This window comes from Phyllobates terribilis, unplaced genomic scaffold, assembly GCF_046119375.1.
Source record: "Phyllobates terribilis strain yellow unplaced genomic scaffold, ASM4611937v1 Scaffold_3__8_contigs__length_932513732, whole genome shotgun sequence".
NCBI classification, from domain to species: domain Eukaryota; kingdom Metazoa; phylum Chordata; class Amphibia; order Anura; family Dendrobatidae; genus Phyllobates; species Phyllobates terribilis.
In genome coordinates this window covers 61,084,234-61,109,630 of record NW_027362763.1, presented here as the reverse complement: position 1 = coordinate 61,109,630, position 25,397 = coordinate 61,084,234, and the positions used below count along the sequence as shown (strand labels likewise).

The 25,397-nt window shown below is 45.9% G+C and overlaps 1 protein-coding gene across 4 annotated transcripts in view; it reads right to left on the bottom strand.

Moving 5' to 3' along the window:
• The window catches only part of PLA2G7 (phospholipase A2 group VII), an 89,971-nt gene that overhangs the window by 8,628 nt on the left and 55,946 nt on the right, over positions 1-25,397 (bottom strand). For 2 of the 4 annotated variants that reach the window (XM_073673916.1, XM_073673919.1), the window contains exons 2-7: positions 20,009-20,161; positions 17,005-17,155; positions 5,975-6,068; positions 5,554-5,622; positions 3,420-3,573; positions 3,113-3,226 (exon numbers count right to left, since the gene is read on the bottom strand). In XM_073673916.1, the coding sequence (XP_073530017.1) occupies positions 3,113-3,226; positions 3,420-3,573; positions 5,554-5,622; positions 5,975-6,068; positions 17,005-17,155; positions 20,009-20,107 (681 nt within the window). In that variant the 5' untranslated portion in view covers positions 20,108-20,161. Of the gene's footprint in view, positions 1-3,112; positions 3,227-3,419; positions 3,574-5,553; positions 5,623-5,974; positions 6,069-17,004; positions 17,156-20,008; positions 20,162-20,844; positions 20,971-24,916; positions 25,026-25,397 lie in introns of all 4 variants that reach the window. The other 2 variants (XM_073673918.1, XM_073673917.1) reach the window with 2 other exon arrangements.

Sequence of the window (25,397 nt, the reverse complement as noted above, 5' to 3'; positions counted from 1 at the left end):
GGATAGGGGCTGCATGATGTTGCTGTATCTAGAGAGAATGGAGCAATATACTACAGGATGGAGTTTCATGATGGTGCTGTATCTAGAGCGGCTGAGGAGCAATTTACTACAGGATGAAAGTGCAGGATGGAGCTGTATCTTGAGGGGCTTAGATGGGTGATGTACTGCAGGACGAGTCTGCATATACTGGGGATGCGAAAAGTAATGTATTGCAGGATGAGGACGTATACAGAGGGACTGAGAGGAGTGTTTTGTAGGATGGGGCTGTATACTGGGGCTTATAAGATTGATGTTCTGTATTATCGAGTTCTTTATAGAGGGGAGTGAGAGGAGTGATGTACTGGATGATGGGGTTGTAGATAGAAGGGCTAAGAAGCAATGTACTGGAGGATAGGACTGTACATAGGTGCGAATAGGAGTGCTGTATGATGGGGCAGTTTAGAGAAAGGGATGAGAGGAGTGATATGCTGCATGATGGGGCTGTATGTAAAGGAGCTTAAGGAGTAATGTATTGCAAGAAGGAATTGTATATAGAGGGGACTGATTGTCAAACTGGCGGCAGAGCTCAACTGGTTAGGTATTTAATGTGGCTAAGTGGCGCAGCAGCCCTTTTATATCTTCTGTGATTGGGGGAAATGGTGATTGATTTTGATAAAATCTATATATGTTTTTACAACAAGGGTGCACTGTATGGAGAATTATTTTAAACTGGTATGGGCGAGGAATAAAGGGTTATTCTCAAAAAATTAAGTTATTCCCTATCAAAAGGATAGGGAATAACGTGTTGATAACTCCAGCAGTTGGACCCCCAGCGATCCTGAGAGTAGGGTTGTGCAACCTCAAGAATGAGGCTCTGCAAGCTCGGTCCTCCGCTCCATGGGACAAAGAAATAGCCAAGCAAAATGCCACTTTTATTGATTATCGCAGTCTCAGAATTATTCATCCCTTCATGATAAGCATCTTTAGTACTTATTAGACCCCCCTCTGGCTGTTGTGACCTGCTGTAAATGTGATTCATACCCAGACACCAGCTTCTGGCAACGTTCCTGAGGAATCTCAGTCTATTCTTTGTAGGCAATGGCTTCCATATCACTAATATTCACAAGTTTGTGTTCTGCCACTGCCTTCACATCCCATCAACATTTTCTAAGGGATTCAAGTCAGGCATCTATGACGGGTACTCTAGAATCTTCCAGGATTTCTAAAAATGTAATGTTTCTGTCGATACAGCTGGAAGCAGAGTTCTTCAAAGTTATAGAAGCACTGGCCACAATATGGCAGGAAGAGGAAGCGGTCACCGCACGGACTACCACTAGATTGCCAAGGAGGTCAAAAAACCTGTGTAACTGCAAAACACTTGCAGCAGGCACTGAAGTTTCATTTTGCACATTAAGTCACATATTAAACACTAAAATACTATATTATATCTATATTAGCCACAGAAGTTTTGGTATTCTTCTGCGTGGGGTGATGAAACTAAACTGGAAATACAGATCAGCAAGATATCTGGTGGAAGAAGAATGAAGTGTACACTGTAAAGACCACCATATCTACAGCAAAACATGGCGGTGGCTTGGCGATGCCTACTGCATAGCATGGCAGTGGCTTGATGATGCCTGCAGCAAAGCTTGATGTTGGCTTGGTGATGCCTACAGTGAAGCATGGCAGTGGGTCGATGATGCCTACAGTGAAGCATGGGAGTGGCCAATGATGCCTACAGTGAAGCATGGTGTTGGATCTGTGATGTATGCCTACAATGAAGCATGGCTGTGGCTCGGTGATAACTACAGCAATGCACGGCAGAGGCTCAGTAATGCCTACAGAAAAGCATGGCAGTGGCTTGGTCATGTTTACTGTGAAGCATGGACGTTGCTCACTGAGGCCTACAGTGAAGCCTGGTGGTGGCTCAGTGATGCCTAAAGTGGGGCACAATGGTGGCATTTTGATGCCTATATGAAGCAAAGTTGACGTTTGATTATACCTATAGTGAACTATGGCGGTGACTCAATGATGCTTACAGTGAAGTATGGTATTGATTCGGTAATGGCTACAGAGAAGCATGGTAGTGGCTCGGTGATGCCTAAAGTGAAGCATGGTGTTGACTCGGTGATGTGTACAGCGAAGTATAGCAATGGCTCAGTGATGCCTACAGTGAAGCATGGTTGTGGCTCAGTGATGCCTACAGTGAAGCATGGCAGTGGCTCAGTGATGCCTACAGTGAAGCATGGCAGTGGCTCAGTGATGCCTACAGTGAAGCATGGTTGTGGCTCAGTGATGACTACAGTGAAGCATGGCAGTGGCTCAGTGATGCCCACAGTGAAGCATGCCGATGGCTCGGTGATGCCTACAGTAAAGCATGTTGGTGGCTTGGTAATACCTACAGTGAAGTATGGCAAAAGCTCGGTAGTGCCTACAGTTAAGTATGGCGATAGCATGGCAATGCTCCTAGGCTGCTTTGTTTCTTCTGGCACTGGAAACCTGAAGCTTGTGGATAATAACATGGATTAAATAAGTATCAGGAAATCCTTGGAGTAAATGTCATTCTTTCTATGAAGAAGCTGAAGTCTCGGTGTCATTGGCCCTTCCACCAGGACAGTGATCCCAAGCACAACTCACTCACAGTCCACCAAGCCTTGGTTGTTTCAGAAGAAGTCCTAGAAGATGGTAGAGTGGCCATCAGAGATGCCCGACTTAAACCCCATAGAAAGTCTTTGGTGGGATTTGAAGACGACAATTGCAACAAACCCAAGAATATATTAGTAAACTGGAGGCCATTACCCATTAGGAATGGGCTAAAATTCCTCAGGAATGCTGCCAAAAGTTAGTGTCTTGACTACACATCTTGTTTAAAGCAGGTCATAACAGATAGAGGGAATCTACGAAGTCATAAAGGGGTGAATAATTCTGAAACTGGAGTAATCAGTAATAGTGGCATTTTGTGTACAATTTGGAGAACCCACTTGTCATATTCATGGTGTTCAGCTATTAATATTGTTCTTGTATTTTTTGCAAATATCAGAAATTTTGTAAATTTTGCAAGTAAACCGAATTTGGAATGGTAAGTGAACAATTTTGATTGCATCTGTCTAATGTGCTCTTCTTCTGTACCCACCTTTAATAATAACCAGTCAAAGTTGGATGGCAATGCATTAGTGACTGGTTTCCCAGCATTGATGTCCAGCATGAGATCTAAGGCTTGTAAACATTCATCCGCTCTCTTCTGGACCTATAGATAAAAATCATAGGAACAGAAAAATAAAATGGTGGAAACCAGTAGCGATCCACTAACTAATGAGGTCTGCTAGGTTTCTGGCATTTTTTGGCAGAATCTACAATGAAGGTTCTGAATTGATGTGCATCACAGATGTGAACAGAACCCAAACACGGTAGTTATTAGAATGATACGTGTTCTCCAGTACCTGTTCAAATCGAAGAGGAAACTCATCCGCTCCTGGTTTTGGATTCTTTTTGTACAGCCAGACCTCCTCCATGGGTTCACGCTCCTCATCCTCCTGACAGGTGTCAGCGGAGGAGCGCTCTCGGAAGTAAAATGTGGCAGAAGCAGATTCATCTCTGTCAGCCGCAAATGGTAGAAAACAAATATCTTAGAGCTGAAATTTTATGCCTCAAATCCGCAAAAATATAGACATTTTCCGTGTGGATTCCAATGCAGAATTGTATCAGATTGCAACCTCAGCAATTCTCTAGAGATTCCACGTGTAATTCATTTACTGCAGGTTTTCATGGACCATAAGATTATAATCCATTCTTATATAGTGTCGGAAATGCTGGAAATCCACCAAATACTTTTTACCAGATTAACCCCTAAGGAGGCTGCTATTTTTCACTTGTGCTTTCAGTTTTTCCTACTTTTATTCCAAAAGCCATAATGTTTTGGATTTTTCCGTTGTCATATGAGGGCTTGTTCTTGCTGGACTAGTTGTAGCTTTGGATGACACCATTTACTTTACCATATAATGGACTGAAAAATGGAAAAAAATTAGAAAAATAGTGAAAAAACAACTCACAATTCCTTCTTTTGTTCCAGTGTTTACCGTGTAGTAAATATGAATGACTATATCGATTTCAAATTCATATTTTTTTTCTTTATTGTACTGCTTTTAAAAATTTTTTTTTTTCCTTCTTAAATTTGGGTTAGTATCACCGCTTTGGAGTTTCGTAACTAATATTTTTCCCGTCGATTGAGCTGTGTGACTACCTGTTTTGTGTGTAGTGAGCTGTCATTTGATCGCTTTGTATTGCATATTTTGGAGACGTGCAGTGATAAATAAAAAAAAAAAAAGGTGTTTTTTTTTGCCTCCTTACAGGGCTTATGTTATGGGTTAATTAAAGGGATTGTCCACTACTCCAACAACCCCTTCTCAGTCCATTTGTTTGCCCCTTATAAAATAAAAAACATCTGTTCCAGCGGCTCTCACTTCCTCCAGATGTAAGTTATTTGTCGGAAGGAGGGGGGAGAATGAAGCGTCCGCTGATCAGCCACAGGGATTATGTGACGTAAAAATGTCACGAGATCCCTGGGAGAGCCAGTGCCAACATTACTGGAAAGGATCCGGAGGGGAGTTTAAGGCCACGGCCCCACTATCAGTATTTCTTCTCAGGAGTGGGAGATAAATGCAGAATTGGTGACTTGTTTCTATTATACCTTTTCTCTGATGGTTCCTCACCTGGTTTTGGTTCCCACTCCTGAGAAAAAATGCTGACCAAATACTGATAGTGGGGCTGTGGCCTAAGTGTTATTATTTTACTGGGGGGCAAACATGCTGATTGAGAAGAGGTTGTCCGAGTAGTGGTCAACCTCTTTAATTTTAGATTTTCATAGTGCACTTATGGTTTTGGTGATACCAATTTATTTTTTTTCAGATTGGAAAAAGTGAAAGCGGGAGTCAAACTTTTATATTTGTTTTGATTTCTTACATGTATTTTTTAAACTACTTTTTAATTTTTTTTTTTTTTAATCCCCTCTAGTGGACTTGACCCTGCAATCCTTTCATCGCTTGTGTTATTCATTACAAGACTGTTATTTTTACAATATACTGCCAAATAAATATTCGTAGGAGCACCTTCATTAGGTTCATGCCTGACGTGATAGTGTTGAGCGAGTATGTTCTGTTCACCGTATGCTCGGGCCGAGCTCCGAGTATTTATAGCTGCTCGGTGATATGGTTGAATCGCTCCCGTGTGCATGATTTGCGACTGTTTGGCAGCTATATTACATGGGAGGAATGTCTATTTCTTACACATTCCTCACATGTAATAAAGCTGTCAAACAGTCACAAATCATGCACACGGGAGCGATTCAACCATATCACCGAGCGGCTGTAAATACTCAGAGCTCGTCCCGGGCATACTCGGCGAAAGGGTTAATAGAACATACTCGCTCAACACTACAAGCTAGCAGATACCGGCTGAGTAACACAGCCGACACCAGGCCTGTATGGAGCGGGCTCAGCTCCTGAGCCTGCCCCATACTCCCACACCTGATCAGGTTGTCGAAATAAAATGCGCTGCAAACTGTGTCCCCATATTTACCTGTGCTCCACTGCAGCAACTACAAATCCCTGCGATGCCAGCGCAATGCAGATGGCAGAATACAACGTCCTGCAGAGAAAAAGGGCACAAAATGAAACAAGATGTCTTATCGGATAGCGCTCAGTCCAAAGTTCTTTAATGGGGCAGTGCTGATGCCTGATTTTTTTCTCAGACCGAAGGATGCAAAGTAGTTAAAAATAATTTTAGCATTTGAGTTTTATTAACCCAAAAATACATATATTTAAGTACAAAGAAAATGTTCCAGAAGATGTTCATATCTTTTAAAATACAAATACCCCTTTAGGTCCACCGTCTCTGCGGAGTTTCCACATCTCATGATGTCATGTCAACAAGGAGAAAAATCACCAAGAATATCTTATACAATACTCCAGTAGAAAGGAGGAGTGCATGATATTATTACCTGAAAGCTCCAAGGCCATGGGAGAATATAACCAAAGGATATTGCTCTCCGGGCTTGAACGGTGCGTTCATCTTTGCAGGACACTTTACTGATCCTACGTAAGAGAGAAGGACAGATTATATGTAGGATGTTAGTGTCACGACATCCATGTGTAGAACGGTCAGTGCAAAACACGAGCAATAACAAACACAACCCCTCTCCATATGCTTTGTTAGGGACATAATTACTGGGGGTGTTCTAAATAGGGACCACCTAGGACTGCTTTTACCATCTTGGTGCTCCCGGCCACTCCATACATTATGTGTAGTGATACTTTTCAGGTCTGGTGCTGATGTCGGGCTAGAAGCGACTTCCAGTAACAGCGAATCAGCATGGATTAGAGAAGGAGACAGAAATCTCCTGATTGATCGATTGTTAAGAATTTATTTTAGGAGAGGGCTTTTACCCCTTCCTGCACGCTGATGAGAGTCCTCCTGTCTGTGCACACAATGCAATCTGCAGGAACGAGCAGCAGCACTTATAGGCCAAAACTGTACTGTGCTAGGGAACTGAAATAATCAACTCTCTTTTACTAAGAAACCCTTTACAAATTGGTACTAAGCTCCCAATTATAGAAGCGATCATTTCTGCATTAGAGCGATTGCTTGAAAATGCTGGTGTATATCATCCTGCCTCTCGACCCCCGGTGTATAACATCCGGCCACTCCCCTCCCCCACACCCGCTGTATAGCATCCGGCCCCACTCGCCCCCCACCCGCTGTATAACATCCGGCTCTGCTCCCCCCTGCTGTATAACATCCAGCTCTGCTCCCCCCTGCTGTATAACATCCGGCCCTGCTCCCCCCCCTGCTGTATAACATCCGGCTCTGCTCCCCCCTGCTGTATAACATCCGGCTCTGCTCCCCCCTGCTGTATAACATCCGGCTCTGCTCTCCCCCTGCTGTATAACATCCGGCCCTGCTCCCCCCCTGCTGTATAACATCCGGCCCTGCTCCCCCCTGCTGTATAACATCCGGCCCTGCTCCCCCCTGCTGTATAACATCCGGCTCTGCTCCCCCCCTGCTGTATAACATCCGGCTCTGCTCCCCCCTGCTGTATAACATCCGGCTCTGCTCCCCCCCTGCTGTATAACATCCGGCTCTGCTCCCCCCCTGCTGTATAACATCCGGCTCTGCTCCCCCCCTGCTGTATAACATCCGGCTCTGCTCCCCCCCTGCTGTATAACATCCGGCCCTGCTCCCCCCTGCTGTATAACATCCGGCCCTGCTCCCCCCTGCTGTATAACATCCGGCCCTGCTCCCCCCTGCTGTATAACATCCGGCCCTGCTCCCCCCTGCTGTATAACATCCGGCCCTGCTCCCCCCCTGCTGTATAACATCCGGCTCTGCTCCCCCCCTGCTGTATAACATCCGGCTCTGCTCCCCCCCTGCTGTATAACATCCGGCTCTGCTCCCCCCCTGCTGTATAACATCCGGCCCTGCTGTATAACATCCGGCCCTGCTCCCCCCTGCTGTATAACATCCGGCCCTGCTCCCCCCTGCTGTATAACATCCGGCCCTGCCCCCCCCCCCCCCCCTGCTGTATAACATCCGGCCCTGCTCCCCCCTGCTGTATAACATCCGGCCCTGCCCCCCCCCTGCTGTATAACATCCGGCCCTGCCCCCCCCTGCTGTATAACATCCGGCCCTGCTCCCCCCCTGCTGTATAACATCCGGCTCTGCTCCCCCCTGCTGTATAACATCCAGCTCTGCTCCCCCCCTGCTGTATAACATCCGGCCCTGCTCCCCCCCTGCTGTATAACATCGGGCCCCTCTCCCACCACCCGCTGTATAACATCCGTCGTCCCCCCCCTGCTGTATAACTTCCGGCCCCTCCCCCCCCCCTGCTGTATAACATCCGGCCCCTCCCCCCCCCCTGCTGTATAACATCCGGCCCCTCCCCCCCCCCTGCTGTATAACATCCGGCCCCTCTCCCCCCCCGCTGTATAACATCCGGCCCCTCTCCCCCCCCCTGCTGTATAACATCCGGCCCCTCTCCCCCCCCTGCTGTATAACATCTGGCCCCTGCTGTATAACATACAGCAGGGGGGGGGGGGGGCGGATAACATTCAGCCCCTCTCCCGACCCCTGCTTTATAGCATTCGGTCCCTCTCCTGTCCCCCGCTGTATAACATCCGGCTCCTCTTCCCCCCTGCTGGATAACATCCAGCCCCACTCCCCCCCGCAGTGTATAGCACCCGGCCCCTCTCCCTCAGTGTATGGCACCCGGCCCCTCTCCCTCAGTGTATGGCACCCGGCCCCTCTCCCTCAGTGTATGGCACCCGGCCCCTCTCCCTCAGTGTATGGCACCCGGCCCCTCTCCCTCAGTGTATGGCACCCGGCCCCTCTCCCTCAGTGTATGGCACCCGGCCCCTCTCCCTCAGTGTATGGCACCCGGCCCCTCTCCCTCAGTGTATGGCACCCGGCCCCTCTCCCTCAGTGTTCCCTCAGTGTATGGCACCCGGCCCCTCTCCCTCAGTGTTCCCTCAGTGTATGGCACCCGGCCCCTCTCCCTCAGTGTTCCCTCAGTGTATGGCACCCGGCCCCTCTCCCTCAGTGTTCCCTCAGTGTATGGCACCCGGCCCCTCTCCCCCCTGCTGTATAACATCCGGCCCTGCTCCCCCCTGCTGTATAACATCCGGCCCTGCTCCCCCCCTGCTGTATAACATCCGGCTCTGCTCCCCCCTGCTGTATAACATCCAGCTCTGCTCCCCCCCTGCTGTATAACATCCGGCCCTGCTCCCCCCCTGCTGTATAACATCGGGCCCCTCTCCCACCACCCGCTGTATAACATCCGTCGTCCCCCCCCTGCTGTATAACTTCCGGCCCCTCCCCCCCCCCTGCTGTATAACATCCGGCCCCTCCCCCCCCCCTGCTGTATAACATCCGGCCCCTCCCCCCCCCTGCTGTATAACATCCGGCCCCTCCCCCCCCCCTGCTGTATAACATCCGGCCCCTCTCCCCCCCCGCTGTATAACATCCGGCCCCTCTCCCCCCCCCTGCTGTATAACATCCGGCCCCTCTCCCCCCCCTGCTGTATAACATCTGGCCCCTGCTGTATAACATACAGCAGGGGGGGGGGGGGGCGGATAACATTCAGCCCCTCTCCCGACCCCTGCTTTATAGCATTCGGTCCCTCTCCTGTCCCCCGCTGTATAACATCCGGCTCCTCTTCCCCCCTGCTGGATAACATCCAGCCCCACTCCCCCCCGCAGTGTATAGCACCCGGCCCCTCTCCCTCAGTGTATGGCACCCGGCCCCTCTCCCTCAGTGTATGGCACCCGGCCCCTCTCCCTCAGTGTATGGCACCCGGCCCCTCTCCCTCAGTGTATGGCACCCGGCCCCTCTCCCTCAGTGTATGGCACCCGGCCCCTCTCCCTCAGTGTATGGCACCCGGCCCCTCTCCCTCAGTGTATGGCACCCGGCCCCTCTCCCTCAGTGTATGGCACCCGGCCCCTCTCCCTCAGTGTTCCCTCAGTGTATGGCACCCGGCCCCTCTCCCTCAGTGTTCCCTCAGTGTATGGCACCCGGCCCCTCTCCCTCAGTGTTCCCTCAGTGTATGGCACCCGGCCCCTCTCCCTCAGTGTTCCCTCAGTGTATGGCACCCGGCCCCTCTCCCTCAGTGTTCCCTCAGTGTATGGCACCCGGCCCCTCTCCCTCAGTGTTCCCTCAGTGTATGGCACCCGGCCCCTCTCCCTCAGTGTATGGCACCCGGCCCCTCTCCCTCAGTGTATGGCACCCGGCCCCTCTCCCTCAGTGTATGGCACCCGGCCCCTCTCCCTCAGTGTTCCCTCAGTGTATGGCACCCGGCCCCTCTCCCTCAGTGTTCCCTCAGTGTATGGCACCCGGCCCCTCTCCCTCAGTGTTCCCTCAGTGTATGGCACCCGGCCCCTCTCCCTCAGTGTATGGCACCCGGCCCCTCTCCCTCAGTGTATGGCATCCGGCCCCTCTCCCTCAGTGTATGGCATCCGGCCCCTCTCCCTCAGTGTATGGCATCCGGCCCCTCTCCCTCAGTGTATGGCATCCGGCCCCTCTCCCTCAGTGTATGGCATCCGGCCCCTCTCCCTCAGTGTATGGCATCCGGCCCCTCTCCCTCAGTGTATGGCATCCGGCCCCTCTCCCTCAGTGTATGGCATCCGGCCCCTCTCCCTCAGTGTATGGCATCCGGCCCCTCTCCCTCAGTGTATGGCATCCGGCCCCTCTCCCTCAGTGTATGGCATCCGGCCCCTCTCCCTCAGTGTATGGCATCCGGCCCCTCTCCCTCAGTGTATGGCATCCGGCCCCTCTCCCTCAGTGTATGGCATCCGGCCCCTCTCCCTCAGTGTATGGCATCCGGCCCCTCTCCCTCAGTGTATGGCACCCGGCCCCTCTCCCTCAGTGTATAGCACCAGGCCCCTCTCCCTCAGTGTATGGCATCCGGCCCCTCTCCCTCAGTGTATGGCATCCGGCCCCTCTCCCTCAGTGTATGGCATCTGACCCTATGGTCCCTGTTGTATAATTTCAAGCCCCATCGCCCCCAATGTATAACATCAGACCCTTTGCCCTCAAAGTATAACATCCAACTTCCGGCGTATAACATCAGACCCCTCGCCCTTGATGGATAGCATGCGGCCCCTCATCATGCTGCCTGCCTTTACTAACATGTGACACAACGGCCGGTGGTGCAGAGCTCACTGATACCAGCACGGTCCTGTTATAGGAGCCACCGGGGTAACAAGTCTGTTCATGAAATTTCTTCCTCCTGAATCTTCCTCCATCACCTGTGAGTGATATCACTGATAAGTGGAAGGAATCGCAGCAACTTAGCCACGAAGTGAAGACCCTGTAACGTTACAGAGCGGGGGGCCGAGTGCTGAGGAGCAGAAGTCAGAAAAGTTACCACCGCTCTGCTGACTCCATAGCTGCAGAGTCCAGACCTCCTAACATCAGCAGACACACTGCGCCTCGGCCGGGAGCTTCATGGCCGAGCAGCTGCATGCAGCCTTACATCACCAAGCACAATACCGAGCATCGGATGGAGTGGTGTAAAGCCGCCACCACTGGAGGAAACGTGTTCTGTGCAGTGACTGATCACACGTTTCAATGTGGCGTCTGATGGACGAGTCTGGGTTTGGTGAATGCCAGGAAAACGTTACCTCCTGACTGCAGTAAAATTTGATAGAGGAGGGATAATGCTATGGGATGTTTTCAGAGGTCGGTTTAAGCCCTTAATCTTAATCCTTCAGCACAAGACACCGTGGACAATTTTAGCTTCCAGCTTTGTGGGAACAGTTTGGGGTAGGACCTTTTCTGCTCCCTGCTCCCCCAGTGTACATGGTCCATACAGACGTGGTTGAGGGAATTTTGTGTGAAATAAACAAAAAGTAAAGAAAGAAAAAATAAATAGAGCAAAATTAGAAGAGAAGAAAGCCCCTCCTAGTCCAAACTGGTGCAAAAAAAAAAGCATATCCAATATATAAAAATAATTGCAACAGAAAGGGGAAACAAAGTTTAGAAAATATTTTAGCAGTCGTTTATTGTGTTAAGAAAAAATAAAAAAATTTTGAAAACATCTGAAAAACAAACAAGTAGAGATGGGTGGAATGATTCATCGGAGTCCCCTCCGCTCCCCCGTCCAGTGGCCACAGACTACTAACCTGGCCGATGGACCAGAGTCCCGCGAATCAATCTGCCCGTCTCTACAGACAAGTATTTCCCTTTTATTCTCTGCAGTACCCAGCCTCCAATAGTAGTGAAAAATATCACAGCCCCATTGTTGTCGATGAGATTTTACACAGTCTCTTTTTATTTTTACAAAGTCTCCACATGAGTATTTAGAATTTATACTGTAGATTTTTTTAAGTGCTGATTTTGCCGCTGCGGACTCACTTCAGTTGCATAAATTCCACAATGGAAATGTCCCCCCTGAAAAAGTATCCCAAAAAAAGAACACCACTCACTCTTTTCCTTGCAAAATCACATTTCCAAAAGTTTTTTTTTTTTTTTAGATTTTCTTGGAAAAGAAAGGGGCTGCCCATTTAATTTAGTATATGGACCTTATAGGCGTGGACCCTCCACCTGGAACCTTCTTTTATGTACCAAGGGGGAAGGGCCGCTAGCAAGCACAAGAGGATGTGAGCCGTGCATGCGTTAGACCAGGGATGTCAAACTCAAACCCACAGAGGGCCAAAATGAAGAACTTGGACAAAGTCGCTGGCCAACCAGTATACACAATAATGGGCCCCACATAGTCCTCCATACAGAATAATGGGAACCACATAGTCCTCCATACAGAATAAAGGGCCCCGCATAGTCCTCCATACAGAATAAAGGGCCCCGCATAGTCCTCCATACAGTATAATAGGCCCCGCATAGTCCTCCATACAGAATAATGGGCCAAGCATAGTCCTCCATACAGAATAATGGGCCCCACATAGTCCTCCATACAGAATAATGGGCCCCGCATAGTCCTCCATACAGAATAATGGGCCCCGCATAGTCCTCCATACAGAATAATGGGCCCCACATAAGCCTCCATACAGAATAATGGGCCCCACATAGTCCTCCATACAGTATAATGGTCCCCACATAGTCCTCCATACAGTATAATGGCCCCACATAGTCCTCCATACAGTATAATGGCCCCACATAGTCCTCCATACAGTATAATGGCCCCACATAGTCCTCCATACAGAATAATGGGCCCCACATAATCCTCCATACAGAATAATGGGCCCCACATAATCCTCCATACAGTATAATGGCCCCACATAGTCCTCCATACAGAATAATGAGCCAAGCATAGTCCTCCATACAGAATAATGGGCCCCACATAGTCCTCCATACAGTATAATAGGCCCCGCATAGTCCTCCATACAGAATAACGGGCCCCGCATAGTCCTCCATACAGTATAATAGGCCCCGCATAGTCCTCCATACAGAATAATGGGCCAAGCATAGTCCTCCATACAGAATAATGGTCCCCACATAGTCCTCCATACAGTATAATGGCCCCACATAGTCCTCCATACAGTATAATGGCCCCACATAGTCCTCCATACAGTATAATGGCCCCACATAATCCTCCATACAGAATAATGGGCCCCACATAATCCTCCATACAGAATAATGGGCCCCACATAATCCTCCATACAGAATAATGGGCCCCACATAATCCTCCATACAGTATAATGGGCCCCACATAATCCTCCATACAGTATAATGGGCCCCACATAATCCTCCATACAGTATAATGGGCCCCACATAGTCCTCCATACAGAATAATGGGCCCCACATAGTCCTCCATACAGAATAATGGGCCCCACATAGTCCTCCATACAGTATAATGGCCCCACATAGTCCTCCATACAGTATAATGGCCCCACATAATCCTCCATACAGAATAATGGGCCCCACATAATCCTCCATACAGAATAATGGGCCCCACATAGTCCTCCATACAGTATAATGGCCCCACATAGTCCTCCATACAGTATAATGGCCCCACATAGTCCTCCATACAGAATAATGGGCCCCGCATAGTCCTCCATACAGAATAAAGGGCCCCGCATAGTCCTCCATACAGAATAAAGGGCCCCGCATAGTCCTCCATACAGAATAAAGGGCCCCGCATAGTCCTCCATACAGTATAATAGGCCCCGCATAGTCCTCCATACAGAATAATGGGCCAAGCATAGTCCTCCATACAGAATAATGGGCCCCGCATAGTCCTCCATACAGAATAATGGGCCCCACATAATCCTCCATACAGAATAATGGGCCCCACATAGTCCTCCATACAGTATAATGGCCCCACATAGTCCTCCATACAGAATAATGGTCCCCACATAGTCCTCCATACAGTATAATGGCCCCACATAGTCCTCCATACAGTATAATGGCCCCACATAGTCCTCCATACAGTATAATGGCCCCACATAATCCTCCATACAGAATAATGGGCCCCACATAATCCTCCATACAGTATAATGGGCCCCACATAATCCTCCATACAGTATAATGGGCCCCACATAGTCCTCCATACAGTATAATGGACCCCACATAGTCCTCCATACAGTATAATGGACCCCACATAGTCCTCCATACAGAATAATGGACCCCACATAGTCCTCCATACAGTATAATGGCCCCACATAGTCCTCCATACAGTATGATGGCCCCACATAATCCTCCATACAGAATAATGGGCCCCACATAATCCTCCATACAGAATAATGGGCCCCACATAATCCTCCATACAGTATAATGGCCCCACATAATCCTCCATACAGTATAATGGCCCCACATAGTCCTCCATACAGAATAATTGGCCAAGCATAGTCCTCCATACAGAATAATGGGCCCCACATAGTCCTCCATACAGTATAATAGGCCCCGCATAGTCCTCCATACAGAATAACGGGCCCCGCATAGTCCTCCATACAGTATAATAGGCCCCGCATAGTCCTCCATACAGAATAATGGGCCAAGCATAGTCCTCCATACAGAATAATGGTCCCCACATAGTCCTCCATACAGTATAATGGCCCCACATAGTCCTCCATACAGTATAATGGCCCCACATAGTCCTCCATACAGTATAATGGCCCCACATAATCCTCCATACAGAATAATGGGCCCCACATAATCCTCCATACAGAATAATGGGCCCCACATAATCCTCCATACAGTATAATGGGCCCCACATAATCCTCCATACAGTATAATGGGCCCCACATAATCCTCCATACAGTATAATGGGCCCCACATAGTCCTCCATACAGTATAATGGGCCCCACATAGTCCTCCATACAGTATAATGGCCCCACATAGTCCTCCATATAGTATAATGGCCCCACATAGTCCTCCATACAGAATAATGGGCCCCACATAGTCCTCCATACAGTATAATGGCCCCACATAGTCCTCCATACAGAATAATGGGCCAAGCATAGTCCTCCATACAGAATAATGGGCCCCACATAGTCCTCCATACAGTATAATGGCCCCACATAGTCCTCCATACAGTATAATAGGCCCCGCATAGTCCTCCATACAGAATAATGGGCCCCACATAATCCTCCATACAGAATAATGGGCCCCACATAATCCTCCATACAGAATAATGGCCCCACATAGTCCTCCATACAGAATAATGGGCCCCACATAGTCCTCCATACAGTATAATGGCCCCACATAGTCCTCCATACAGTATAATGGCCCCACATAATCCTCCATACAGAATAATGGGCCCCACATAATCCTCCATACAGAATAATGGGCCCCACATAGTCTTCCATACAGTATAATGGGCCCCACATAGTCCCCCATACAGTATAATGGCCCCACATAGTTCTCCATACAGTATAATGGCCCCACATAGTCCTCCATACAGAATAATGGCCCCACATAGTCCTCCATACAGTATAATGGCCCCACATAATCCTCCATACAGAATAATGGGCCCCACATAATCCTCCATACAGAATAATGGGCCCCACATAGTCTTCCATACAGTATAATGGGCCCCACATAGTCCCCCATACAGTATAATGGCCCCACATAGTCCTCCATACAGAATAATGGCCCCACATAGTTCTCCATACAGTATAATGGCCCCACATAGTCCTCCATACAGTATAATGGCCCCACATAGTTCTCCATACAGTATAATGGCCCCACATAATCCTCCATACAGTATAATGGGCCCCACATAGTCCTCCATACAGTATAATGGGCCCCACATAGTCCTCCATACAGTATAATGGCCCCACATAGTCCTCCATATAGTATAATGGCCCCACATAGTCCTCCATACAGAATAATGGGCCCCACATAGTCGTCCATACAGTATAATGGCCCCACATAGTCCTCCATACAGAATAATGGGCCAAGCATAGTCCTCCATACAGAATAATGGGCCCCACATAGTCCTCCATACAGTATAATGGCCCCACATAGTCCTCCATACAGTATAATAGGCCCCGCATAGTCCTCCATACAGAATAATGGGCCCCACATAATCCTCCATACAGAATAATGGGCCCCACATAATTCTCCATACAGAATAATGGCCCCACATAGTCCTCCATACAGAATAATGGGCCCCACATAGTCCTCCATACAGAATAATGGGCCCCACATAGTCCTCCATACAGTATAATGGCCCCACATAGTCCTCCATACAGTATAATGGCCCCACATAATCCTCCATACAGAATAATGGGCCCCACATAATCCTCCATACAGAATAATGGGCCCCACATAGTCTTCCATACAGTATAATGGGCCCCACATAGTCCCCCATACAGTATAATGGCCCCACATAGTTCTCCATACAGTATAATGGCCCCACATAGTCCTCCATACAGAATAATGGCCCCACATAGTCCTCCATACAGTATAATGGCCCCACATAATCCTCCATACAGAATAATGGGCCCCACATAATCCTCCATACAGAATAATGGGCCCCACATAGTCTTCCATACAGTATAATGGGCCCCACATAGTCCCCCATACAGTATAATGGCCCCACATAGTCCTCCATACAGAATAATGGCCCCACATAGTCCTCCATACAGTATAATGGCCCCACATAGTCCTCCATACAGTATAATGGCCCCACATAGTTCTCCATACAGTATAATGGCCCCACATAGTCCTCCATACAGAATAATGGTCCCCACATGAGTGTGGTGGTTCTGGTGTCATGGGCCAAATAAAACCACCCTGCGGGCCAGAGCTTGACATGTATGTGTTAGACGGATGGTCATTCATCTGGATAGCAGCCATATAATATTACACCATCCGGACTACATCTTTCTCCAGAAAAGTCAGCCTTGAGGTATGAAGACACCCAGATCTTTAATAACCATTTATAGGGCTTTGCCTGTGATGAGAATATTAGAAAATCGCTATCCAATACATATCCTAGGGTTTAGTGAAGAACAGACACTTAAACTATAAGACAAGAAGTGACAGATACAATAAATGGCGTCTAGTAAAACCTACCAAAATAGTAAGTGAAGATAACATCCATCACCGTACGGTTGAGCTTTAGCATGTCCGCCATGCCCAGGTAGTACTCTCTCCTCGGGATCCACACGGCCTCTTCATACTCTTCACCGTCTACACATGGGTAATACAACCGAAGGAAGCTTCCCTGCGGACGAAGAAGCAGACGCACCAACAATCAGTGCCGCCATCCCCTATACTATTTATCTGGCTATTAACCCTATCTCAATTGTACTTAATGTCAATTTAAACTAGCAAAGTTTAGCCCGTAAGTGAGCGTCGATGGGACCCAATGCTCATTTTACTTACAGAATTACACAGCCATTCTGATATGAATTATCAAAGTAAGTACACCAGATTCATCAGGTGGTTTTTGTTCATCTCACATCCCCCCCCCCCCTTTTTTCTGAATTTTTTGAACTGTTAACATATGAATAAAAACCTATATAAGTTTGGGACCTCCGTAATCGTACCGATATGGAGACTTACTCTGCCAGATCAATTTTGCTGCAAAATTAAGCAAACTAAAACACACAAAAACATTTTTTTTTTTTTTTTACAGATTTGACTTGTTTTTTACCATTTCACCTCACTTGGATTTTTCAGCTTTATAATGCATTTATAATGGTAAAAAAAAATAGGAGTTTCATACAAAACTACAACTTGTGTCGCATAAAACAAGCCCTTATGAGACAATGATGATGGAAAAAGTACTGCCTCCTCTTGATAATATTGTTCTGTTATAAGCGTCCTTAGAAAATAACCCCCAGTTTTTAACTGTAATAGGTTGGGAAACCCACAGCAAGTGTTTTTCCACACATTTCTTCAGGAAATGCTCCTTTTCGTGGAGCTTCTCTCTTTTTCAGGAGCGGTTTTGAAGAGTTTTTGAAAAGTTTATCTTTTCTTGAAGAATTCTTTGCAGCCTTTTAATTGGGCGGGCATTGACTCTGCTTCAAATAAGTGACATGCAAATTTTTTTTCCACCGAAAGTTTTTCAAAACTTCTTGAAGAAAAAAAAAAAAAAAAAAACAACAACAAGGACAATAAACTCCTCTTATGAACAGCAAAGTGCATTTCTCCTAAATAAAAGTTTTCCAAGATTTATTGAAAAAGGGGTTGTCTACGTTTGGTGAAAAAAACATTTCTTACTTACATGCCTACAATTGGGGCTTTTGTAGCGGATACATTATAAAAAAAAAAAAACTAAGAAAAAAACTCTAACATAGCCTAAAAACATCAAGATATTTTCTAAAGGAAAGGCTACACAATGGGTAGTACACAATGTACTATACAATGGATATGTATATTCACTCATGTTTTTAAGTTTAGGTCATTATGTGGCCTCTGTTGTCATTCTCTTCCTCGTTCCTTTATAATTGATTGTAAATGAATTACCTAATAATTGAGCAACAAGATTATGTAAGTAAAACTTATGACTACACACCAGCAAGAACAGAGTGTATGTGAAAGTGCGTAGATAGAGAAGGGGTAATGTGCCAAACTTAACTCCATGACCCATCAATTTTTCTTCTTCTTCTGTCAAGAATCAAAGAGACTCCAAAAGCGTCTGCAATCATTTTTTTATTTACGTTTTTATGTTCTTTATTGTGCAACAAAAATGACCTGGTAACTTAATCAGATCAAAGATGTTTCATTTTTTTTTTTCACCACTTAAAAAAAAACCAAAGTTATAACTACAATGCTCTTTTGGGAATTTAAATATGCCAATTACCTATTAAGAGAGGAAGACGACAGGAATTCTAGTGACACCTATTGGAAATATTAATCCTAAAAGTCAATATCGACCATTTAAAAAGGGCTTTGCCACATGACTTAGGATCGAAAACCAAACGAGAAAATCCATTTGCAGACACATGTTTCGGGGTGTTTGCTCCTCATCAGTGCAAAGGTGGAGAACGGATTTGGCTGGGTGAGAGGCCTTTTGACAGCCTCTTTAGAGAGGAAGATTTTCCCCCCTTAAACACCCTATTTTCAAGTTAAAAAAAAAAAATGTATAAATTTGTTCTGTCACCATTTTTTGGGACTTATTACTTTTTTACTTTTAGGATGGACCAGTGCAAGGGCATGATTTTTGCGTGGCGAGCTGGCATTCTTAACGATACCTTTTTGAGTACATGCAACGTGTCGATTGCTTTTCTGGCATTTTTTTCTTTTTACGCCGTTTTTAATGTTTTGATATATCAGAATTTTATGAACATGGTGATACCAAATATATTTATTTTTAGGTCTTTATCTTTAAAGTGGGAAAAGTGGAGTGCTTAGATTTAACATTTTTTATTCTATACATTTTTTTAGTGCTTTTAGAAGACTTGAAGCTGTGATCATTTGATCACCTGTTCTATATATGTTTAGTAATGGGGGAGAATCAACTGGCCGGAACTCTTAAATCTGATAGATCCACTCAGAAGTCAAAACGCAATGGTACTTTTTAAGACTCTGTTCATATCTGTCTTGAGGCCTCGGCTGCAGATCCAAACAATACCAGTCGAAATAGTACAATATTTCATCTGTCTAGTGAAATGACGAAAACCAGACAAAACCCGTTATAGTCAATGGTGTTCTTCTGGTTCTGATGATGTCCGGCACTGTTCCAGAAATAGAGACGCAGATGTGAACAGAGCCTTCTCTTCTACATTCTGATTACTTTCTGTAATCCAATGATTGATAAAGGTCATATAATCTGACCGAAACGTCACGTTTTTTTGGGTTGCCTAACGATCAACAGAACAACTATACCTTGCAAATTGGAAAAAAATGCAGAGTTCTCTTTACTTTGGTACAACAGGTAGGACCCTACTTGAGCACCTTGCATTGGGACTGTAGGGCAGTGTTCCCTTTTTCTGCTTCCTAAAACACCGCGACATCAAAATGACATTCATCTTCCATAAGGAGGATCGTTAGTGGGTAAGTTGTAATAATTAATTACATAAAATAAAACAATATATTTGTTTAAAAAGGAACAAAAAAGGTTATGTTTTACCTGAATGGTGTGGTCGGTCATCAGGTCCGTGCAGCCCACAGTATGGGGTCCTTTTCCTTGGGGTATCCCGCTGAACTGGACGCTACTGTAACTCCCCATCGCTTGTGCTGTCCGATACTTCACAACGCAGGTGGCTGGAGATTACTTCTGAGCCTGGAAAAAAAATATTAAAACTGTTTAAGAAAATAGGTCTTTATTTATACAAAGCTAACTATTTCATTACAGAAAGATTTAGAAGCCGGTGCAATGCAATGAATATACTACAGGAAGTGCGGACGGGCCTTTGTCCCTCTACAGGAAGTGGGGGCAGGCCTTTGCCCCCTCTACAGGAAGTGGGGGCGGGCCTTTGCCCCCTCTACAGGAAGTGGGGGCGGGCCTTTGCCCCCTCTACAGGAAGTGGGGGCGGGCCTTTGCCCCCTCTACAGGAAGTGGGGGCGGGCCTTTGCCCCCTCTACAGGAAGTGGGGGCGGGCCTTTGCCGCTTTCCTGTCAAACTGCATGCAGACATAACAAAGAGGCAGGCTTTCAGTTTAGGTCAGGCAAGTTATTGGACAATGGCAAGTGCAGTACATGCTGGGAGGTTCCAGCTCCTATAGTACTGACAGAATGCTGATAAAGAGGATCCGCCCACTGAAAAAGAGTAAATTTAGACAGTATGAGAATTGGATACTTGGATATATTAGACTGGTATATGCTCCAAAAGGGGTTGTAACTTATTGTGGGAAATGTGGACCGCAAAACCAAGCAAGACCATGCTTTTCTACAGATTTTGTGTTAAAAGGCAGATAAATGTTAAATGTGTTAAATAGCAAATATTGAAAAAGCATAATTTCTCACCCAATGAATGATTCGGGAGACATTGATCAAAGGTCGCGAGAATTTTGTGATATGGACCATTCCAAACACTCTCTTCACCCAGTCTACTGTACCTGTTCATGTACAATGCTAGCATGACAGGTGCTCCTATAATGCAACATGACATATGCCAATTACAATGACATTTGTAGGAGACCTTGATTGCAAAAATAGTTACATTATCACCAAGCAATACCGAGCATAGCGTTTCACAATTCAGTTAGGATACCCCCAGGCGATAAATAAAAGGGTTGTCTCATATGCCCCTGCTTAGGACCCTTTCTACTAGCCAGAAGAAAAAAAAAACGGCTGCAATGAGTGACTCTTGCTCTTGAGGATTCAGTGTGGCCATGATATTACATGCATTATCCATTTGAATGTGTGCCATGCAATACCACATTTCTCCTGCAGTGGCCGCCAGTTTGCGGAGTCGATCAAAGTTGATCTTGAGTAGTTCTTCTTTTGCAAAAGCACTTTTCCATATTCTTGTGTTTATGTGCAATCACTTTCTCGTAATTTCAGCTGTTTGCTGAAGCGACTTTTTGTCAGCTATAATATTTTTAAAGGTGCTTAAAGTCTCAGTCTCCCAGCTGAAAAGTCTTGCTTCTCCTTAAAGGGAATATGCCATCAACTATTTTTTTTTTTTTCAATAATTGCAAAAATTTAAAGTATTAAATGTTTTGATTTTTTATAAAAAAAAAAAAAAAAAAAAAAAAAAAAAAAACTTAAAATGGTATAACAAATATAATTTTAAAAGGTTTGATATTTTCCACTAGGGGCAACAGCTTCTGAAATTTGCCTAGCTCACATTACAACTGCAGTAAATGTGGACGGGATCTGGTCACATGTGTGTGGTGTCACTCCTCTACCCATTTTCTGGGCATTTGCAAAAGGATAAGGGAGGATAAAGTTTAGAATCACAGTGTGGAAACATTTTGACGGTGACTACAAAAGGGATACTGAAATGTGGAAAAGTGTCACCAAGGACAGCCCGGATTCTGTTAGTTGGTGCTGTTCGGTGTATCACGCTCTGGGATTAGATACAGGGCTCACTGTATACGAACTCCTCCAACCATCTTTTCTATGATGCTAAATCCGTAACGAATCCTTTGGAGTCCCATTTGCAGCAGAGAGGAGGCAAAATACTTTCAGTCTTACAGTGCAAAAATATTTAAATTTGAGAGTCCTTGATACCTTTTAATGGCTAACTGAAAAGGTGGTAACAAGTTGCAAGCTTTCGAGACTACTCGGGTCTTCATCAGGCATAGTATAGTCTTTACAGTGCACAATTCTGTTTTAGACTTCAGTGTAGGAGGCAGGAATAACTGAAGTAATGTCCGGCTTCTATATAAGTCACATAGACCCATAATTATGGCTGACCGATTAACACTAATCTGGAGGGTTCTGTAAATCCATCTGCTAATTTTGAAATGTTCAGCAAAAAAAAACATATTATATAATAACACATCTAAGGAATGCAATCATGGGAGACGAGCCATGCTGGGCAATGCCGCTGAACTGGTTTTATTTGCAAATCCTTTGTGATTAAAACACATCAGTGCACGTAGAAAACTTAGAAAGCACAGTACTCATGAGCCCCATAAGCCAAGAATGTTCTGGTCTTCCGTTACATTGTTCCGAAGCTTACTAAAAGTAACTGCAAATTCCTGTTTATTCACATCAGGGGTCAATTGCACAACTTTTTTGTTTTTATTGGGTCCATTTCGAAATATGCCCAACTGAAAGCAAATTACATGTACGTGAATACTTCTTACAAGTCAACGTTGGATAGAGGATAACCAAGACTGGAACCCGCATTGATTGGGGAATTTGCATTCCCGTATGAAAACTTTTATCAAAGTTACAAAAGGACATTTTAAATTGGGGCGCCTGACCGCAGCTTCATGGGGCTGGCAGAAAAAAAAGCATGCGCAGCACTCGGCAGCCCAATCAGCTTTTATTCTGCATAAATCGGACGTAGATCAGAACACAATGCATGGACTGGCTGGCGGCTCTCCCGACCCGAGTGTGAAAGCTTCATGAACTTCTATGCAGCTGTCACGCTCGGGTTGGTAGAGCCGCCAGCCAGATCGAGCATGGTGTTCCGATCTCCATCCGATTTATACGCCCGTCTGACTGCGCCCTAAGGCGGATAAAAATCCCCCATTCTGCCAATCAGTTGGAACTCCATCGATTAAGAAGTTTTTATCTATCCAGTGGATAGGTGATAACTTAAAGGGGTTGTCCAGATAAAACAAGTTAAAAAAATAAAATGCACTCAAATGTCTCTATATTCTTTGACTGGATCCAATAATATTATATATTCAGAAGAGTTTTTGATTAAAGAAATAATCTTTAATACATATAATACATATGGTTTTCTGATTTTGGGTACGTCTATGTCCATGGCCTGTTTCACCGACTAGGCAGCTGAATGTAGCCTACATCAATGTAAATGTGCTTTGCCAGGAAAAGAACATTATAGATCATGAGCACAATGGTGTGAGGTTTAAAGGGCCCGGCCTGTGCATTCACATAGAACAAAACACATCATAAAGCTGAACAGTAAAAAAGCTTAATCTGCCAGTAATATGGAGAGTACCTTACACGTCAGCAGCTGTGGGCACAGACCAGTCATACCAGGCAGGGCACAAAAACTATTATGTTCAGGAAACTTTTAAAAACTTCAGCCATTTTTAAGTCCTAGCCGGGTAAGCACTGAAATTATAGTGCATATACGTCCCAGATCAAGTAGGATATGCCCAGATTTCGGGAGCTGTCCGGCAAGGTTGGCATTATGTCTTGGTTTCAACTGATATACTCCCTGCAATGGTGGAGCAGAGAGGTATCAGCTCCCCACGCCACCATCCAGCCTGAGACACAGCACAAGAGATGCAAAGAAATCATTAAATGGTGCTGCACCGAGACTCACACACCATCATGGCATAGAGCAGCATGGGGACGTTATGCTCATTGTGGAGGCATCATGCCTTACAAGGGGCACCGTGGGGAGCTTCAAAATGCGTGAGGGGCACCGTGGGGAGCTTCAAAATGCGTGAGGGGCACCGTGGGGAGCTTCAAAATGCGTGAGGGGCACCGTGGGGAGCTTCAAAATGCGTGAGGGGCACTGCACTGCGTGTGGCGTCATACTATGTGGAGGGGAGCTGCAGTGCTTGACCATCTTTCCTGACATTCAAATTAGGCAGGTATGGGAGTTCTGATAAGGAAATCTGCCCGTAGACCGGGCTACATGAAGACTTTGTGAGGCAATTGTGGGCACTTTTACACTTGCTAAATGGCACCATTTTGTGCCGCACATTTTACTGCAAATTGCTGCAATTTTGTGATCTGGTGTTTGGTCACGAAGCGACTTCTACAGGTGGGAGTCTATCCTGTGTGTTGGGCAGTACAGTTGCCAGGATATTAATTGGACAAGTACAGAATATTTGCCGGGAATCAGAAGATTGCCCTGATACCTGACAACCGAGCGTCTCTTCTTACCCGATATCACAAGCCCTGTAACTTTTTAATACACTGAACGGCTTGTAATCTTGCGGATTGCTCTCACGAGACTTGATAAAGACTATCATTAGTGTACACAGCACAGTGCTTATTACGTCCTGGGAGTCCATCTTGGCATTCAACAGAGTCCACAAGGAACAAATATGAGAGAACATTGCGCTGGCAATGTGACAATGAATTATGCCCTCATGACTGGCGGACACAGACAGAAAAAGGGACCCTGTGCAAGAACAACACATGGGCCCTTTGAAGTCCAATAGCTCACTATAATTCACAATTCCACCTGCTTTGTAGGTGATTGTGGCCCCCTTACCTCTTGGGCCCCTTTGCAGCAGCACAGGTTGTACCAACGACATGTCCACCCATGCTCATGATGTACACATGAGTCCTACTTATCCCATGCCTTGAAGCCATATTGTGGCATTATAAGGTAGTGGTGGTGAGACCCTTAAAGGGAATCAGTCAGTAGGATCAACCCTCCTAAGCCGTCTATATGGGCTTGTAGGTCACAGGAAGATGAATAAATTGATACCTTGATATCTGTGATCCTATGTCTTATTCCAGAGAAATCCACATTTTTCATATATGTAAATGAGCTGTTAAGATCTATGGGCCGGACACAGATCTCCCTGAGAATCTACCTGCAGAGATTATTATAAAGGAAAAGAAGAGTTACCAGTGTGAGATTCCCTGTAAGGGTGTCACCACCATCCGGGAGATCCACAGAGAAATCCACAGTGCACAACACACACCGAGCACACAACAAGCCACAGAATAAGACACGCTATATATTACACATCCAGCACACTATATAAAGAACATTATACCTACATAACACACACAACACATGATATAAAACCATAAAGTACATGTGATACAGCAGAATATTCACAGTGCACACTATATAGTAGACACATACTGATATAATACACACATTATAGAGTCCAAACAGCACATTATATAATACACACCACGCAATATACACTATGTAATATAAACAGTACATATTACTG